Here is a 17,864-nt window from a genome sequence, read left to right as displayed (position 1 = left end):
TATAATTAAGGAAGGAAGGAAAACAGCTAGTTATTCACAGAAAGTTATTAATCCTTCCCCAATTCCCCAGGACCTGCATTGGGTCACCTCTAGCAAATATACTGCTACGTCATCTGGGGGGGGGGGGATTTGCAAACAAGACAAGCCACACTTTGCAGCAGCACACCCTTCCCTTTCTTCCCCTCTCAAAGGCAGCGAGCTTCCCAGTCACTCCTACACGCCCCAAACACTTTGAAAAACCAGGCCCTGACCTCAGTTCCGACCTCTGGTCTTGACAGCACCCGCAAAGGTCAGTTCCACCTCCACAACCTGGTTTGGCACAGAAAGACCTTAAGAAATATTTGCCCAGGAAGTGAGTGGATTTGTGAATGAATGAGTACTTGCAAAGAGACGCTGCCTACCAAACAATTTTAAAATTCAGATAAAACGAAGTCTCCAAACCTAACAATATATGTCACTGGATCTGGAATGCAAACATGTTCTGTCATTTCTCACCCGATGCATGCACTACTGACCACTGTAAAGCAGGAGACAAAGTCTACTAAGTATTAATAATTGAGCTTGCTTCCCCAGTACCCAGCACAAGGCCCAGAGTCTATGAGAAGCTCAGTCAGTGTCCTAAAACAAAAGGTATCTGTGCAGAGAAGCTCTGATACTGTATAAGGGGGACACTAATAAACAGGAGGTGATGGCATTCACGAGATACTTTCTCACATTCCCAAGGTCTCCATTTAACAGATGTGAACACTGAGGCCAAATAGAGTTATGCTGTGTCAGGCTAGACACCTTTACACCCTCACCTCTCTAGTAATCACAGCTTAAAAAGCAGAGGCCAGTGTGTGGTTTAAAAAAAAAAATCCCATTTTTGTCCACATACCCTTTCTCTTGCCCTCGTAAGTTCTGGGCTGTGCTCCAGGGAAAGGTGAGTCAGAGGCCAAGAGGGAAGTGGGGCACTGGGGTACAAGGGAGCTATAACATGTGGCAGAAAAGGGGCTGAGGCTGGTGAAGACGCAGGGACACTGAGCCCACGCTTCACAAGGGTCCCTCCAAATGAGCCCCGCGGACTCCCGGAGTTAATCCGTCCGCGCTCTTCCTGGGCACTGCAGTGCCTTAGAAACTGAGGCAGGGGAACCCACCCTAACTAGCGCTCACGGACCGAATACTTTCCAGCCATGAGGAACTCTGTGAAAGTAAGCAAGCTCGGGATCTGTTCGGTATCCTCACCCTAAGCCCAGTTCGGCCATCTGAGGGCGTGGGTGTTCTGAACTGGAGAAACCCAGGGGGAACCCTGCAGACCCCCCCATGATCTCACCCCTTGGAGAGTGACAGAGGCTGGAAAGCCCCGGAGTCGGGCCCCAGATACACAGGTGTACGGAGGTCCAGGCTTGACCCAGTCACTTACCCCTGGGGAACTAGAAAGAGGGAAACGCGGCTCCTGCCTTGGGCCCGGCGGCCGCTGGCTGAGAAGACTCGTCACACTTCGTCTGTCTCTACTGATCCCCAGCTGCCCCAAACTAGCGTGGGACAGGAAGAGGGCTTCTGAAACCAAACCGAACCGGCCGCCGAATCCCCCGGAGACAGACAATGAATCCCCGGCCTCACACCCCACAGAGGGCCCAGGGGCTTTGTGCTTTCCCGAATGCAAACGAGAAAGGAACGCCAGCAAATTCGAGCCGCTCTGGGACGACAAGTGTCTCCCAGACTTCTGCCTCCCACTCGCGGCGACTAGGAGAGACATTCTCCCTGTCCAGTACTGAGCCTCCAGCTGACACCGCGCGCACCAGTCTTCCTTCCCCACCCTGCAATTAGGCGGGAGATGATGGACCTCACCCAGGGCCGGGACCGGGTCTCGGTGCGGGGAACCCGCGCTTTCCTGTTCCCGGGCCCAGAAGGCCCGGGAAGCCGGGCGAGGGGTCTCTAGAGCTCCTCAGCGTGGCGCACTCCCCTGCACCGGGTGGCGCCCTTGCACCAGTCGGCCGCGCGGAGTGCATTTCCCGCGGGGACCCCTACTTCAGGTTTGCAGACCCAAGGGGAGCGGCGAGAACCCCAACACTCACCAGCGCGTCCGCCGAGACATCCCCCCCCACCCCGACCCGGGCCGCGCCGCGCCCTCACGCCCGCCGGCCGAGCCCGGAGCGGGAGCCGGGCCGGGGTCAGGACTCGGGCTGCTCCGGGCGCTCCCGGCCCCAGGCGGCGCTCTGAGGCGTCTGCGTGGCTGCAGGTCTTGTGGCGCGCTCTCAGGAACTGAAGCTGCCTCAGGAGTGCACAGAACCACTTTCCTATCTCCCGCCAAGAGCGTCGGCGCCGCCCGGACCTGGCGCGCGAGCGCGGGGGCGGAGCGTACGGAAGGGGCGGGGTGGACCAGTCGAGGGGCGGAGCCCGCGCGCCAGGGCCCTGGGAGGAGCCTATAGGAGGGGCTGAGACCAGAGCCAGCAGGCCAGGTTGGGCTGGGGTTGTGAGGACCTCAAGACTGACAGACCTGGAGACTGAGACGCGAGGCCCTGCCTTGTTCGGATCTTAGGTAGACACCGAGCAGCATACAGAGCAAAGAACCGAATGAGGAGAGTCAGATGGGAGAAACTTCCCGCACAAAATGTCACTGCTCCAGTCCAAGCCTTTTTTCTGGGTTTGCCCCCTTTCCTTTGCAAGCCTTCTTGTTTCTTCAGCTGTCTCAGGGAGAACCAGCTAAGATAAGAATGCCAACATTTCTCTCACCAAACTTCTTTGCTCGGGGTTAATTCTTTTACTCCATATTCAAGTTTGTAAAGGTCTTCCAGATCACGGCACCAGCCCCAGAGAGGGGAAATTTAGTCTACCAGGTTTTGCTTGGGCCATCATCTGGACTAGTAATTCCCACACCTCCCATCACTGGAGTCCCTTGCCCAATGCACTTGCTGATGCATGCAACTGAACTGTGAGCATCCTGGAATTCTTTTTTTTTTTTTACCTTCTTTTTTTTTTTTTTTTTTTTTTTTTGGTTTTTTCGAGACAGGGTTTCTCTGTGGCTTTGGAGCCTGTCCTGGAACTAGCTCTTGTAGACCAGGCTGGTCTCGAACTCACAGAGATCCGCCTACCTCTGCCTCCCGAGTGCTGGGATTAAAGGCGTGCGCCACCATCGCCCGGCAGCATCCTGGAATTCTACCAGCCTTTCCTACCAGGAGGTGTAGGAACACTCAGCTAAACGTCTGTTGACTTAAAAAAAAAACTCTATTGGCAAGGACTTTTGATTTTAAGTTGTCATTTACCAACTTAACACTAAGTGTCCCCTTACTGGGACTTCCTGGAAGTATAGGAGCCTGGGAGAGCCCCAGCCAAACACCTTTTATTTAGGATCGCCTCAAGCCTCAGCTCCCTCTTCCAAAAACTACTGTCCACCTGAACACTGTCCAATTCTGCAAACTTCATTTACAACAGCAGAATGAGGGTTAAGAGCTACAAGTTTCTACCTTAATTCAAGGCTTTCCCCATCAATCTTATCACAAAGAAACTCACTGTGGACATTTGCTCTTCATTGGTAGTGTGTTCACAGCCGGATTTCCAGGGTCGAGTCCAGCCTTCCACTCCCTCGCTGCATTATCTCAGACAAATTAGCAAACTCCTCTGTGCCTCATTTCCTCATCTACAAAGTTTATCAAGATCTTAATTTTTTTTACTATGTATTAGTCAACATTCCACACATAAATTTTAATTAATTTGATCTTCCTAATAATCCAATAAGTTATATACTAGCATTACCCGTTAGCAGATGGAGCAACTGAGGCACAGACTGCCGAACTCTAATTCTAGAGTTTATAGAAAAGAAAGAGAAAAATAAAAATGACTTTCGCTCTAGTGTCTTTGGCTTGTTTACAGATTAAATGGATCAAAAATATATTAACAGGAAAAAACATTTGATTAGTTACATATCCATGGGAGTCCCCAAAAATTAGGATATCATATGAAGGCTCAGATAATGGAAGCCTTCTGGGTCCTAGAGCTTCTGGCAGGGTGGTAATGGCAAAGTTACTTGGGGCTAAGGAAAGGAATTGTATAGCAAACAGAAGTGTTCTTGTCATGCAGATATAAGTCTCCCAGGTTTTTGTTTTTTTTTTTTTAAGTAATTGGCAGCAGCTGGGTTCCTAGTACAGCACGCTGCCTAATGTAGATGTCCTTTACAAAAGGTCTGCCTTGCAAAGTTACTCCCTGGTCTACAGTTTCTGCAGAACAGCCAGCGCAAAAGGAAGTGGGAGATTATTTTCTCCTATAGTCTATTTTGGGGTGCTGTGGTATGAGCCTTTAAACCAGGCACTACAAAGATATTTACCCTGTATGATAGTTATAGGATCAAATACATGAATATGTATAAGGCACATGGTAAGTATTATATTACTGCTAGGTTGTTTTTGTGGCTGAGATTAGATCCAGAGCTTCCCACATGCCTTTCTCTCAACACCTGTACCCCTTCTATTAGTGCTGATTATTATTCTGACTCCAGCAGCCTTCCCACTTGTCCTGTGAGGCCCAAGAAGCTCCTTCGCAGGTGGCACACACTCACGTAGATTATCAGTCTCCTTTTGGGCAAAAGCAGGACCTAGAAGCTTTCATAAGATAAGTGCCCAAGGCAAGAGGCAGGGAGCAGATGCACAGGCCACCTGGGACTTGGAATTAAAGCCAGGTAAACAGAACACCAGAACTCGAGCAGCGTGGAGGTCAGTGTAGTGAATCCAGCTGCAAAATCACTCTAGTGTCTCAAGGAATCTGGTGACCTCTGCAAGTGTGTCCTCTAGTTATCAGCGCAGCATCAACACACAACCTCTGTGCAGAGGACTCCAGGCGTCCAGGGCCTTCGCACCTGGGAGTGGTCTCAAAGACTCCAAGACAGATAATCAGATAATGTCCATTCTGAACAGTGCTGGGAGGTTTTTGGTTTTTTTTTTTTTAAATATGACCTCCAGGGACGGAAAGTCTCTCGCCTTTTAACCCATTTAACCATTCAAGTTATCTGCCCCACCCTGGACTCCAAACACAAAGCGGTGCTTGAGTCAGGAAGACAAAGACCAACTCTTCTTGTTACACACCCTGGGCCTAGCAACTGGTAGGACACAAAAACACTGGTGAGGAATAATAATAGATCACCGCTTTTCTGTCTGGAGTCACGGCTTCCATCTGCTGAGCAACTTTTGTTTTGGTTTTGCTTTGCTTTGTGCTGGGCTTCAATGTTTGGGTCTTCAGCCTGCCAGGCAACGACACTACCTGTAAATAAGCTACACACGACCCACATGTGAAAGATCAGAAAACTGACACCAAAGCCATCCGGTAGATTGACTGACTGCACAGGAGGCCCTGGGCTGGTGGAAGGAAGCTGTGGGCTCACCCAATCATCGGTTCACAAGAGACTCCTCAGAGCTGGCTTTTTAGGGATCTGCAGGTGGACAATGCAGGGAATGGCAAAGAATACTCAGGGAAGAGAAAGATTAGAAAATCTATGCAAGCCATGGTGTCACAAGTCTTAAATCCCTGTACTTGGAAGGCCAAGGCAGATGCATCCAAGACCAGCCTGAACTATACAGTGAGTTCCAGACCAGACTGAGAGACAAAGAGACGTTGTCCCCAAAACCAAAGAATAAAGAAAATTCTCCCTGCAAGTACTGGTGCATGCCTGAAAATTCCAGCATTCTGAAAGGTTAAGACAGAAGGATGGAGAATTCAAGACTAGCAAGGACTAGCTAGGGAGACCCTGAAAATTCCAGCATTCTGCAAGGTTAAGACAGAGGATGGAGAATTCAAGACTAGCAAGGACTAGCTAGGGAGACCCTGAAAATTCCAGCATTCTGAAAGGTTAAGTCAGAAGGATGGAGAATTCGAGACTAGCAAGGACTAGCTAGGGAGACCCTGAATCAAAAGGGTAAAGGAGGGAGGGAAGAAAAGACCAAAAGGAGAGGTAGGTGGGGAACTTCCTTAGAGACTGGCAAGACTTCAAAGCCATTCTTGACTCCTTTTAAGTCACAATTCACAATTCCTCCCCCCCCCCCTTGGGAAACAGGGTTTTTCTGCCTAACAACTCTAGGTGTCCTGGAACTTACTTTATAGACCAGGCTGGCTTCAAACTCACAGAAGACCATGGCAATTCTTTTAGAGGAAAACATTTCATTTGGGCTGGCTTACAGTTTCAGAGGTTTATTCCAATATTGCATGGTGGGAACCAAGGCAAAATGCAGGAGACATGGTGCTGGAGAGGGAGCTGAGAGTTCTACATCTTGATCCACAGACAGCAGGAAGTGAACTGTATTCCACACTGGGCACAGCTTAAGCATATAAGACCTCTAAACCCACCTTCATAGTGACACACTTCCCCTAACAAGGCCGCACATACTCCAACATGACCACACCTCCTAACAGTACCACTCCCTCCCTATAGGTCAAGCATTCAAACACAGGAGTCTATGGGAGGCATACTTATTCAAACTACCATACGCACCCATGTAATCCTAGCACTGGGGGAGAGGGGGATGGCAGATAAATTGTAAATTTGAATCCAACCAGAGCTAAAGAATGACATTCTGTCTTAAAAAAAGAAAAAGAAAATAAAAAAAAGAAAGAAATGGAAGGAAGGAAGGAAGAAGGAAGAAGGAAGGAAGGAAGGAAGGACGGACGGTGGGGTGGTGGTAGCACACACCTTTAGTCCCAGAGTTTGGAAGGCAGAGACAATCAGATCTCTGTGAGTTCTAGACCAGCCTGGTCTATAGAGCTAGTTCCAGGACAGCCAGAGCTACACACTGTCTTGAAAAGTAAGAAAAGGGATGGGTGGTGGCCTGCCCATGTAACCCAAGCTGGCCTGGAACTTATTCTATAGCCAACCTTAAGCTTTTGTTTGCTTTTTGTTTGTTTGTCTTTTTCTTTTTTCGAGACAGGGCTTCTCTGTGTAACAGCCCTGGCTGTTCTGGAAACTCACCAGGCTGGCCCTGAACTCACAGAGATATGCATGCCAAGGTATGCGGCACCACTCTGGGCCAGTCTTAAGCTTTTAATTCTGCTTTATCTTTTAATTGTTTCTTTCTTTTCTTTTTGGTTTTTTTAATTCCCCAAGAATGTCCCCTTTATTTTTTTTTATTTTTTTTCCTTTTTATTTATTTCTTTTTGGTTTTTTGAGTTAGGATTTCTGAATTTCTCTGTGTAACAGTCCTGACTGTCCTGGAACTTGCTTTGTAGACCAGGCTGGCCTCAGACTCACTGAGGTCAAAGCCACCACAGCCTGGATTGTTTCTTTTTTTTTTAAATATTTATTTATTTATTATGTATACAATATTCTGTCTGTGTATGCCTGCAGGCCAGAAGAGGGCACCAGACCCCATTACAGACGGTTGTGAGCCACCATGTGGTTGCTGGGAATTGAACTCAGGACCTTTGGAAGAGCAGGCAATGCTCTTAACCTCTGAGCCATCTCTCCAGCCCCAGCCTGGATTGTTTCTTAAACACATAAACAGGCATGGTACAGGCTTATATTATCAGTTTAGGAGGAAGCTGGTGCGAGAGAATTAACTGAGCCAGAGAGTTCAAGACCAGCCTAAACAACATAAAATGGCCCTGTCTCAAAGGAGGAAAGAGAATGAAAGAAAGTGCCCAGCTGTAGTTCCAGCACTCAGAAGCTGGAGGCAAAGTTCCTACAAAGCCAATGGGATTGGGGTGTGGGGGATGGGCTGGGGAGAAGCTTGGTAGAGGGCTTCTTGGACAGACATGAAGGCCCAGGTATGATCTGAAGCACCATGTAAACCAGGCCTGATTGCCCAGATCTGCAAACTCAGCACCAGAGGCAGGAACATCACTGGAAGTTTGAGCCTTGCTTGTTCTACATGGCAAATTCCAGATCACCCTGGGTTACATAGTGAAACCATCTCCAAAAACATCTCAAACCAAAGAAACAAACCCACCCAAGACAAAACTCCTCCCCCACTCCGTAAACAGAAAGAGCAGCCTTACAACTATACACCTATTATATGATCAAATCTTCATATGATAAGTGTACACACCCACACACAGGCTTTCTCCTGTATATTTACAACAGCCCCAAACTGAACGGGGAAACAAATTACAGATAGGAACTGCTTTGAAAATAATTACACTGAAAGAAGTCAAAGAGAAGACGGTTGATGCCATTTGTACAAAACTCCAGGAACTCCAATCCCATCTATTGTGATGATGGTGATGGTTGTAGGGGAGAGGAAAGACTCACAGCGGGACACAGGAAGTTCTGTCCTTGTGCAGGACTCTTCCACAATCATTGGAAGAACTGTGGAGTCCAAAGACCAGATGACTCCCTGATCTAACTAGAGTGAGGCGCCGTGCTGCATCGCGTCACTAGAGGGCGCTTGGACCTCCCCAGCCTGACGGTGCGGGTCGGCGGAGCTAGCGGCCCCTAGCGGCCGAGCCTCAAGCTGCGCCCCTCTCCACTGGGAGTCCCATAGCAAGTTTTAACATGCAGTAGATTTGTCATCCTTTGCATTAAAGCATTTATCTCTGTTTATGGTAATACTAGTCGCAGAGAGGGGAGCTGGATGGTTGAAGAGGTGGAGTTCTTTCCCTTACACCATTTAGTTCAGCGCTCAAGACTTACACTGTTAATTTTTTTTTTAAATTAAAAACTAAATCAGTGTTCAGTGCCCAGCTCACAACCATTGCTAATTTCCAGTTTCAGGAGACCTGGTACCCTCTTCTGGATCCACTGGCACCAGAAACAGACATGGTGCACACACATACATGCAGGCAAAACATGCATAACATAAAACTTAAAAAAAAAAACTTGTTATTTTTTTCTCGAAGATAGGGTTGTCTGTGTAGCCCTGACCCATCCTGGAACTAGCTACGTAGACCAGGCCAGCCTCGAACTCAGATATCTGCCTACCTCTGCATCCAGAGTGCTAAGATTAAAGGTATGCGTCACAATGTCTGGCATAAAAACTAAATATTAGTTAAAAAAAAAAAAACAAGAAAACCTAAACTTCAAGCTAGTAATGAAGGCCCACGCCTGTAATGCTAACACTCATATGGAAGAGGTAGGCAGTTGGGGCTACAGAGAGAAACCATCTCAAAAATAAAACAAAATAAAAACAAGACAAAAAAAAATGAGTAGCCAAACAAACATCACTCCGTAAATTTCTGTAAGGCGTATGAGAGTAAACTAGCCCTCTGATGCTTAGGTGTGCTGTATGTGCTTTGTTGTGGGGTAGAATTTCTCTATGTACCCAGTCTGGCCTGCACACTGCACTAGGTGATATTTAGAGGGGGCTTGTGGATTCTTTTGATTTGAGACAAGGATGTGCTACATATCCCAGGCTGGCCTGTAATTGAATTGGATGTCAGGCTGCATTCAACAATCCTTCGTCTTCGCCTTGTAAGTGCTGAACTGTAGACAGGAGCCACACTTGCTCTAAGTTTAAAGCAATAGAGGGTGGGGTACATATACGTGTAAAGAGTGCTTGCTCCCTAGACTTCATACTATAATGCCATTATCACATCTGCCACTTACGAACACTCAGACTGTCCCCCATATGTTTAACTTTTTTTTGTTAGATTTATTGTGTGGGTTCTTGGTATCCATGAAGACCAGAAGAGGTCACCGGGAATTGGGATGATAGATGTCTGTGAGCTACCATGTGAGTGCAAGGAATGGAATTCTGGGAAGAGCAGTCAGTGCTCTTAACCACTCTCTGGCCCCACTTTTTCTTATTTGAGAAAAGGTCTCCACAGCTCAGGCCGGCAATTCTCTTGCCTCAGTCTCTCAAATGCCAGGATTACACATGTATGCTATCATGCGCGGCTCTCACATGTGCTTTGTAGATATTTTCCCAAACCAGGATTCAGTCAGTTCACACATCATTGGTCTGTTTTATAACTACTTTTGGGAGGTGCTGTGGGCTAAAAGTAAAGTCTTGAACATTATATGCCAGTGCTCTACCACTGAGCCACACCCCCAATTTTTTCCAGTTTAAAATTTCTAAAAATGTTTTCCTCTCCCCACCCTCCAGTTCTTTTTGAGACCGAGTCTCACATGACCCCCTTGCTGACCCAGAACTCACTATATGGTCCAGGCTGGCCCTGGACTTCCACAATACCTCTTGTCTCTGCCTCCTGACTGCTGTAATTATAGGCTTGGACCATGTCTAAAACTGATGTGGGATTCCCATCTGTATGCTATGAATATGTTTTATTATCATTGGTCATTAAAGAAGCTGTTTCAGCCAATGGCTTAATAGAGTAAAGCCAGGCAGGAAATCCAAACAGAGATATATAGAGAGAAAGTAGGCAGAGTAAAAGAGATGCCATGTACCTGCTGAAGGAGACAGATGCCTTGGAACCTCTCCTTACTGTAAGTAGGCCACAACTTCATGGTGATACACAGATTAATAGAAAAGGGTTAATTTAAGATGTAAGAGTTAAGCCAGGCGGTGGTGGCGCACGCCTTTAATCCCAGCACTCGGGAGGCAAAGGCAGGCGGATCTCTGTGAGTTCGAGACCAGCCTAGTTCCAGGACAGGCTCCAAAACCACAGAGAAACCCTGTCTCGAAAAACCAAAAAAAAAAAAAAAAAAGATGTAAGAGTTAGTTAATAAGAAGTCTTAGCTAACAGGTCAAACAATATTGCCATTAATATAGTTTCTGTGTTATTATTTGGGTCTGGGCAGCTGGGAAACAAACGAGCTGTCTCTGCCTACACTGGTCATTTTTTTTTTCTTTTGGTAAGCTATCCCAATAGCTTCAACGATCATATGCACAGTTCAGACCTTAGCTTCTGTTAAAATATTCTAGCCATCTGCTAGTTAAGTCTTTCTTCTTTTTCCTTTTTTTATTTTTCTTTTTGAGATAGGGTCTCATTGTGTATGGAACTCGCTCTGTAGACCAGACTGGCCTCAGACCCACAGAGATCCACCTGCCTCTGCCTGAGTGCTGGGATAAAAGGCGAAGGCTGCGTGTTCAGATTGTTTTGTATTCTTTCAAATCAGTTTACAGGGTCCACATCAGCTTAATCAGTTATTTCCTGCTAGGCTTTGATCTGACTTTGAACCAGCCCGGAAGTCATACAGTATTGTAACAAGTTTGACCATTAGTTATATCTTCAATAAAAGACTCAAATCTTGAGCAGGAATGTGGAGGGAAAAAAAGATATTAATGACAGACCATTTCATGAATTATGAAAGTTCCATCATAGATTTAATTCAAGTAAATGAATCATCTCTTCCACCTGAGCACTACAGGGGACGCACAAACCTTCTAAAGCTCAGAGAAAACACAGTGTAGACACTTTGGTCAGGAAGGCGAATTCAGAACCCCAGAGTTGGCGGTCAGAAGGTGCTTTAAGAAGAGGCACGGTTCACAGTCCTGGAATGTCATCCCACTTGTACCAAAAGCATGTGCAGGAGGAGACAGTAAACACAGAATTTTATTTTATTTTATTTCAGTTTAGGGTCTGAAATAAGAACCTCTTTGGTATTTTGAACATCAGCTTGACATTCCAGATCACCATTAGTTGGAACAAGTAGGAATTAGTTGACTTGATGGTTGATTCTAACCCAAGGATGAAGTTTTCACAACAACCATGTACCACTCAAGTACAGTTGAAGGTTCTGGTACAAACAGTACCCCAGACTCTGGCATCCATGTGTACTGGGCCAACTCTGCTCATTTTAATAAATGCTGGTGCACTGGATCCCTCTGGCCTAGCTCTGTTTTTTTCAACACCACATCACTTACCACCTCTAGCCCGCTAAGTGCTTGCTTATATACTCTGCTACTGTTTGCTGGGACCCTCCAGCTAGAAGAGAAGTTCCATTCTCGAAGGGATCATCATGTGCTGTTCATCTGTAGACACTTGGTAAGTACTTGCAGAACTAAGGAATATTGTAAACAGTCTATGCGGGTGACATCACCTGAAGGGCTGCCATGTCAGTGGGCCTCCTGGTTCAATTTCTTGAACTCCACCACCTGGAAGAAGATGTGCTCAAGAATATGTTTGGCGTCCTGCTGATCCTTTGGAAGTTTACTGGTTACTCCAAGAATGTCACCACACTTTCTGACATAGAATTCCAGGTCTTCATCAGTACCTAAACACAGTACAGTTGGATTAACCCTTCAGTTCCACTCTTTCCAGAGTGCAAACATCGTGTTTGAGGTGTTCCCTTCCTCTTGAGATTACTTAATTCTTCCTAGAATGATGTGATCATTGGACTTACATTCTGGCAACTCTCAGGTCTTGGATGTGCTGCTTTCATAAATAAGAACAAAAGTAGCTCATTTTGTTGTTCTTTAGTGAGACAGTGTCATGTTATAGGCCAGGCTGGCCTCAAACTTTTAACAGTCTTACTGCCTGCCTTCAGCTTCCTGAGTGCTGGAATTGCAGGAGTGAGCCACTATGCCCAGCCTAAAATGACGAACCTAATCAGAGCAAAGTCCACCTGTTCTGGCTTTCCCACTCTCCAAATTAAGCACTGGTGCACACCAAAGCACAAAAGCAACCAAAGGAACTCAAGTTACCAGGCTCTAAATAGAGGTCACTGTAAAAAGGTCATATATGAAGTTTTTTTTTTTAAATTTATTTATTTATTATGTATACAATATTCTGTCTGTGTGTATGCCTGCAGGCCAGAAGAGGGCACCAGACCCCATTACAGATGGTTGTGAGCCACCATGTGGTTGCTGGGAATTGAACTCAGGACCTTTGGAAGAGCAGGCAATGCTCTTAACCTCTGAGCCATCTCTCCAGCCCCCTCATATATGAAGTTTAAAGTAGCATTTATGCTAACCATGGTGTACACACCCAGAATCCCAGCATCTGGGAGACTGTGAAAGAGGATTACAAGTTTGAGACCAGCCTAGATGACACAAGAACACTCTGTCACATAAAAGAAGTCAGGGATATAGTTCAGTGGTAGAGCACTGGGTTTCAATCTCTAGTGCTAGAAGACAAGGAATGTCATTTACCAAAAGAACATTATAGAAAAGTCCTGGGTTCAATCCATAGTAAAACAAAAATAAAACCCCACCATTTACTGTAGATTATTATAGAAAAGCAGGCCACGACACACGGTGGATCACCCCTGCCCTCACAGCACTCGAGAGCTAAGGCAGGAGGATACTGAGTTTGGGGCCAGCTGAAGTGACCCAGATGAGTTTCAGAGCCAGCTTACACTACTCTGCGTAGCCCAGTTTAAAAAACCCAGAAAGAAGTAGGGCCTGATGAGAAGTGGACATGGGGATCAGGAGTTTGGTCAGTCTCAGCTACACACCGAGTTCAAGGTCAGCCTGGCTATATGACCCATCTCAAACCTCATCCCACGCCCCCAAAATTAGGAAAACACAAAGAAAAATTTACCAGTAATTACAGCAGTCTTCTGTGAAGTCAGTCCCTAGCAGTACTATATCTAAGATGTACAGCCATTACTGCTCTTCTCAAGACAGGGTTGTATACAGTAGCTTAGGCTGGCCTTGAACTCAGTGTTCCTCCAGTCTCAGCCTCCTGAGTGCTGGGATTATGTGAGCCAAGCTCCATACCACAGATTAAATGTGAAACAAAAACCTTCCATTCCTTTGCTAGTTAACATGAAGGACAATCCCAATTTCATTGCTTTTTGTTTGTTTTTTTGGAGACAGGGTTTCTCTGTAATAGTTCTGGCTGTCCTGGAACATTTATAGACTACACCGGTCTCAAACTCAGAGATCTGCCTGTCTCTGCCTCCCGAATGCTGGGACTAAAGGCGTGTGCCACTACTTACAACTCATTGCAGTTTGAAAATAAACAATGTCATCTGGGTACGTTCATACGTCTTCTTAGTTGTATTCCAGGAGTGGGGTCACTGCTTCACAGTGAGTGCTTAACTTTATGTCTCTTGTACGGGTGCAGGTCTTGAAGCAGAGCTCATCAGAAGGTTCAATAGGCAGAAGGACACTACAACTTGAAGTCTACATAAGTCTTTTTGGTCTGACTTTTTATGTTCTTGGTTTTATGGGGTGTTTTGTGCGTGTGTGTTGTTGGGCTTTTTTTTTTTTTTTTTGAGACAGGGTTTCTCTGTACCTTTGGAGCCTGTCCTGGAACTTCCTCTGTAGACCAGGCTGGCCTTGAACTCACAGAGATCCGCCTGTCTCTGCCTCCCTCCTGAGTGCTGGGATTGAAGGTGTGCACTGCCACCACCCGGCTCTTGTTTTTTGTCTTAAAAATATTTAATTGTTTTATTATTATTTGTCTGTGTGTGTCGGAGCTTGTACATGACATACATGTGGAGGTTGAAGGACAACTCCTTTTCCTTGTGAGTAGGTTACAGGATGTAAACTCAGGTAATTATGCAAGCACCTTTACCTGCTGAGCCATCCTGGCAGCTTGTGACTCTTTCTAATCTAAATGCTCCTATGACCAGTGACCCAGCTCTGTAAGGTAGAAGCCAGGGTTAGTATTCGTCTTCTCGTCACTCAGTCTAAGGGCCAGAACTAAGGTCCTTTGGGGATCCAAAGTGAGACTTACGGTTTCTGCTTAGCATCGTGTTCTGATTCACTAGATTAACTGAACTCAGAGGACCACATTCACATGCAACGAAGACATGTTCAGCTTTGTCCATGTGCTCAGATTCGGTTCTCCAAGAACAATCTTTGAACATTCTCTTACAGCAAGTCACAGTGGTCCATGGTAAATAAAAGTCATAAGGGAAAAAGTCTTAACAGGCTAATACTCACATTTGTTGGTGATCTGAGCAAGACGTGCCTTTTCAGAGGAGAACGTTTCATCTAGGTCAAACAGCTCCAGGGGAGGGGGTGCTAACTCGCGGAAACTGGGTGGGAAGACCTAGAGGGAACGAAGGTTTTTAGCGAAGTCTCCCAGAGCTTAACAGCAACAAGAAGCATAAGCAATAAGAGGCTGACTGAGCCCTTCCCCTGGGAGGAACCGTCCATCCCAACTCCATCACCTCTGGCTGCCCTCATCCATTAGACCCATGTCAAGACCGAGTCCCTTGTAAACAACCAAGCAGAACCAGATTTAACTACACTGCTAAACTGACAAAGCCAATATAACAATGCCATGAATTCTACACAAGCCCAGAGCTTAGGTTTGTGTAGAATATTTGAGGCCACAACTTGTTCCTATATAGTTATGCTTCTGTTTTGAGTCAGGATCTTGCTGTATAGCCCAGAGTGGCCACAAACTTGCTGTCTTCTTGCCATAGTCTCATAAGTCCTTAATCATAGGTGTATACCTTACACCCAGCTAATTATTATGTGTTCTTTAGGGACAAAAGTCGTTGGGGAAGCAGATGTAGATCAGTGCAGACAGGGTAAACTTAACATTAATATGTTAGCATTTTAAGAAGTGCTCCTGGATAGTAAAGAATTACAGATTCACAATAGGACAGATTCAGACATAAAAGACCTCTAAATGGGTCACAATGTTGGATAAATGTACGTAGGCTTGGAAGAAAGAGGAAAAAGAGTATAGAGAGTCATAAAATAAAGTTAATGCTTATTTTTTTTAAAAGGGGGGGTAAAGTCTTTAAAGAGACAGTACAGAAAGTCATAGATTAAAAGGAGTAAAGAAAAATAAGCCATGTAAAAATGGAAAATTCACAGAGTGTCTAGATTATGTATTTCATTGTGTTTTCTTTGAATTATTTGACTGTGAAGGAGTTAAGTATAGAGAAACATTTCATTGTATGCTAAGCTAAACCACCATGTATATTATAAAGGTGCCATGACTTTCAAATTTGGGCCTAAGGATGTATTGCTTTAGAAAAGTTCTTCTCTTCTTTTCACAGAAGATGAGAACCTGTGGACTGCTTCTAGACCAATATGATTTGATAAACCACAAACCCCTGAAAGATTGTCACGAACACCCTCAAAAAATTACTTCACCCAACTGCTGACTGAGATGAACCTAGCACACAGGATATAGCATAGAAGACCTGATTAATAGTGCCCTCAACCAGCAGGAAGCAGTATGGAGAAATCTACGCCCATATTCCCAAATATTGTCTATAATTTTTTTTTTACATTTAAAGGGGGATATGATACAGATATGAATAATTTGCATAGGTATGGATCTTGGTTTACTGATAAAAATTTGAGGTCAATTTTTTTATATGTATATGTATTTCTGATCTTGATTAAGATATTGTGTTTGTGTAGCTCATTTAAAAATATAATGTATAATTAAGAGATATAGGTTAATAAATAATCTATAATAGTCAAGCTTGTAATCATGTTAGATTTTCTAGATGTATAAAGATATATTTCAGTTAGATAGGTATTCTTCAAATCTTTCAGAGACCTTCAGAATATGGCATTTAAAATGTTTTAAGAACTTAGAACTTTTCATGACAGTGAGACACATCTGCTCCTGACAGCAAAATTACTTCAAGAAGAAGATGGGCATCGCAGATGCTCCTTAGCCATGTGAGCAAGAAACTGCTCTTGCCTGGACTGCTAGACTGGACATGAGGACCCATAAAGAAATGACTGCTGAACTTGCCTAAATATGAGATGGTCCTTTGGGGTTCTTGCTTCATGAAAGAGCCTGCAAGACACTCTGCAGGACACAGACGAAAGTGGCTGGCAAACTGCCAATATAGACAGAACTGTCTTTGAAATTTTCTGCTTCATGGAAAAGTCTGCTGGACACTATGAGCCTGTAGGCTAGAGATGGATGCTTCAACGACACAGAACTTTGGGTGACTGTCCAGGCAGCGAGATGTCTCTGTCAATTCTAGAGTTTTGGAAGTTGCTTATGATGTACTTCCCATTAACTTAGGTAATATTATAACCTTTTGGAGTCTTTGATGAAATTGAATAATTTATAATTATAGTTACAGTTTTCCTTAGTTATGATAAAAGAGATATAAATATTGTAACTGTAATTCTTGCTTAATAACTGTTTTGTTATATGTAATTTTACTATATTAAAGCCTTCCTTTTTGTTTAAACAGAAAAGGGGAAATGGTGTGGGAGGTTCTTCTTTCTATGTGTTGCTCGTATTGGTTAATGAATAAAGAAACTGCCTTGGCCTGATAGGGAAGAACTTAGGTAGCAGGGGAAGACAGAACTGAATTCTGGGAGGAAGAAAGCAGAGTTAGGGAGATGCCATGGATCCGCAGATGGAGTAAGAAATGTTGCCAAAACTTAGCCGGTAAGCCACTGCCATGTGGTAATACACAGATTAATAGAAATGGGTTAAACTAAGAGTAAGAGTCAGCCAATAAGAAGTTAGAGCTAATGGGCCAAGCAGTGTTTTAGTTAATATAGTTTCTGTGTGGTTATTTCAGGGCTAAGCTAGCCAGGTGGCTGGGACAAACAGGTGGCCCCTCCCTCCTACATGCTGTTGTTTCTTTTATTTTTGGTTTTTGGTTTTTCAAGACAGGGTTTCTCTGTGTAACAGTCTTGGTGTCCTGGAACTCTCTTTGTAGACCAGGCTGGCCTTGAATTCACTGAGATCTGCCTGTCTCTGCCTCCCAAGTGCTGGGATTAAAGGTGTGAGAAACCACTGCCTGGCCTCAGTTATGGGCTGGTTTTGTGTGTCAACTTGACACAAACTAGAGTCATCAAAATGAAGGAACCTCAGTTGAGTAAATGCCTCCATGAGATCCAGCTGTAAGGCATTTTCTCAATTAGTGATCAATTGGGGAGAGCTCAGCCCATGGTGGGTGGTGCCATCCCTGGGCTGCTGGTCCTGGGTTCTATAAGAAGGTGGACTAAGCAAGCCACAAGAAGCAAGCCAGTAAGCAGCACCCCTATGTAGCTTTTGCATCAGTTCCTGCCCTGACTCCCTTCAGTGAAGAACAGCAATATGAAAGTATAAGCTAAATAAACCCTTCCCTCCACAACTTGCTTTTTGGTCAAGGTGTTTTGCTGAAGCAATAG

General features: G+C 45.1%; 2 protein-coding genes across 3 annotated transcripts in view; both read right to left on the bottom strand.

Annotated features, from left to right (window-relative positions):
- Window positions 1-2,296, bottom strand: part of Mybl2 (MYB proto-oncogene like 2) — a 35,562-nt gene extending 33,266 nt beyond the window's left edge. The window contains exon 1 of the mRNA XM_075962952.1: window positions 2,058-2,296. Within this exon, the coding sequence (XP_075819067.1) occupies window positions 2,058-2,077 (20 nt within the window). The 5' untranslated portion in view covers window positions 2,078-2,296. The remainder of the gene's footprint in view (window positions 1-2,057) is intronic.
- Window positions 2,297-11,394: 9,098 nt separating this feature from the next.
- The window catches only part of Ift52 (intraflagellar transport 52), a 28,963-nt gene continuing 22,493 nt past the window's right edge, over window positions 11,395-17,864 (bottom strand). For both annotated transcript variants that reach the window (XM_075962949.1, XM_075962951.1), the window contains exons 12-13: window positions 14,694-14,802; window positions 11,395-12,073 (exon numbers count right to left, since the gene is read on the bottom strand). In XM_075962949.1, coding sequence (XP_075819064.1) covers window positions 11,916-12,073; window positions 14,694-14,802 — 267 coding nt within the window. In that variant the 3' untranslated portion in view covers window positions 11,395-11,915. The remainder of the gene's footprint in view (window positions 12,074-14,693; window positions 14,803-17,864) is intronic.

Source organism: Microtus pennsylvanicus, chromosome 2, assembly GCF_037038515.1.
Source record: "Microtus pennsylvanicus isolate mMicPen1 chromosome 2, mMicPen1.hap1, whole genome shotgun sequence".
NCBI classification, from domain to species: Eukaryota; Metazoa; Chordata; class Mammalia; order Rodentia; family Cricetidae; genus Microtus; species Microtus pennsylvanicus.
Note: the sequence above shows the minus strand (reverse complement) of the source record. Positions and strands in the feature narration are given on the sequence as shown.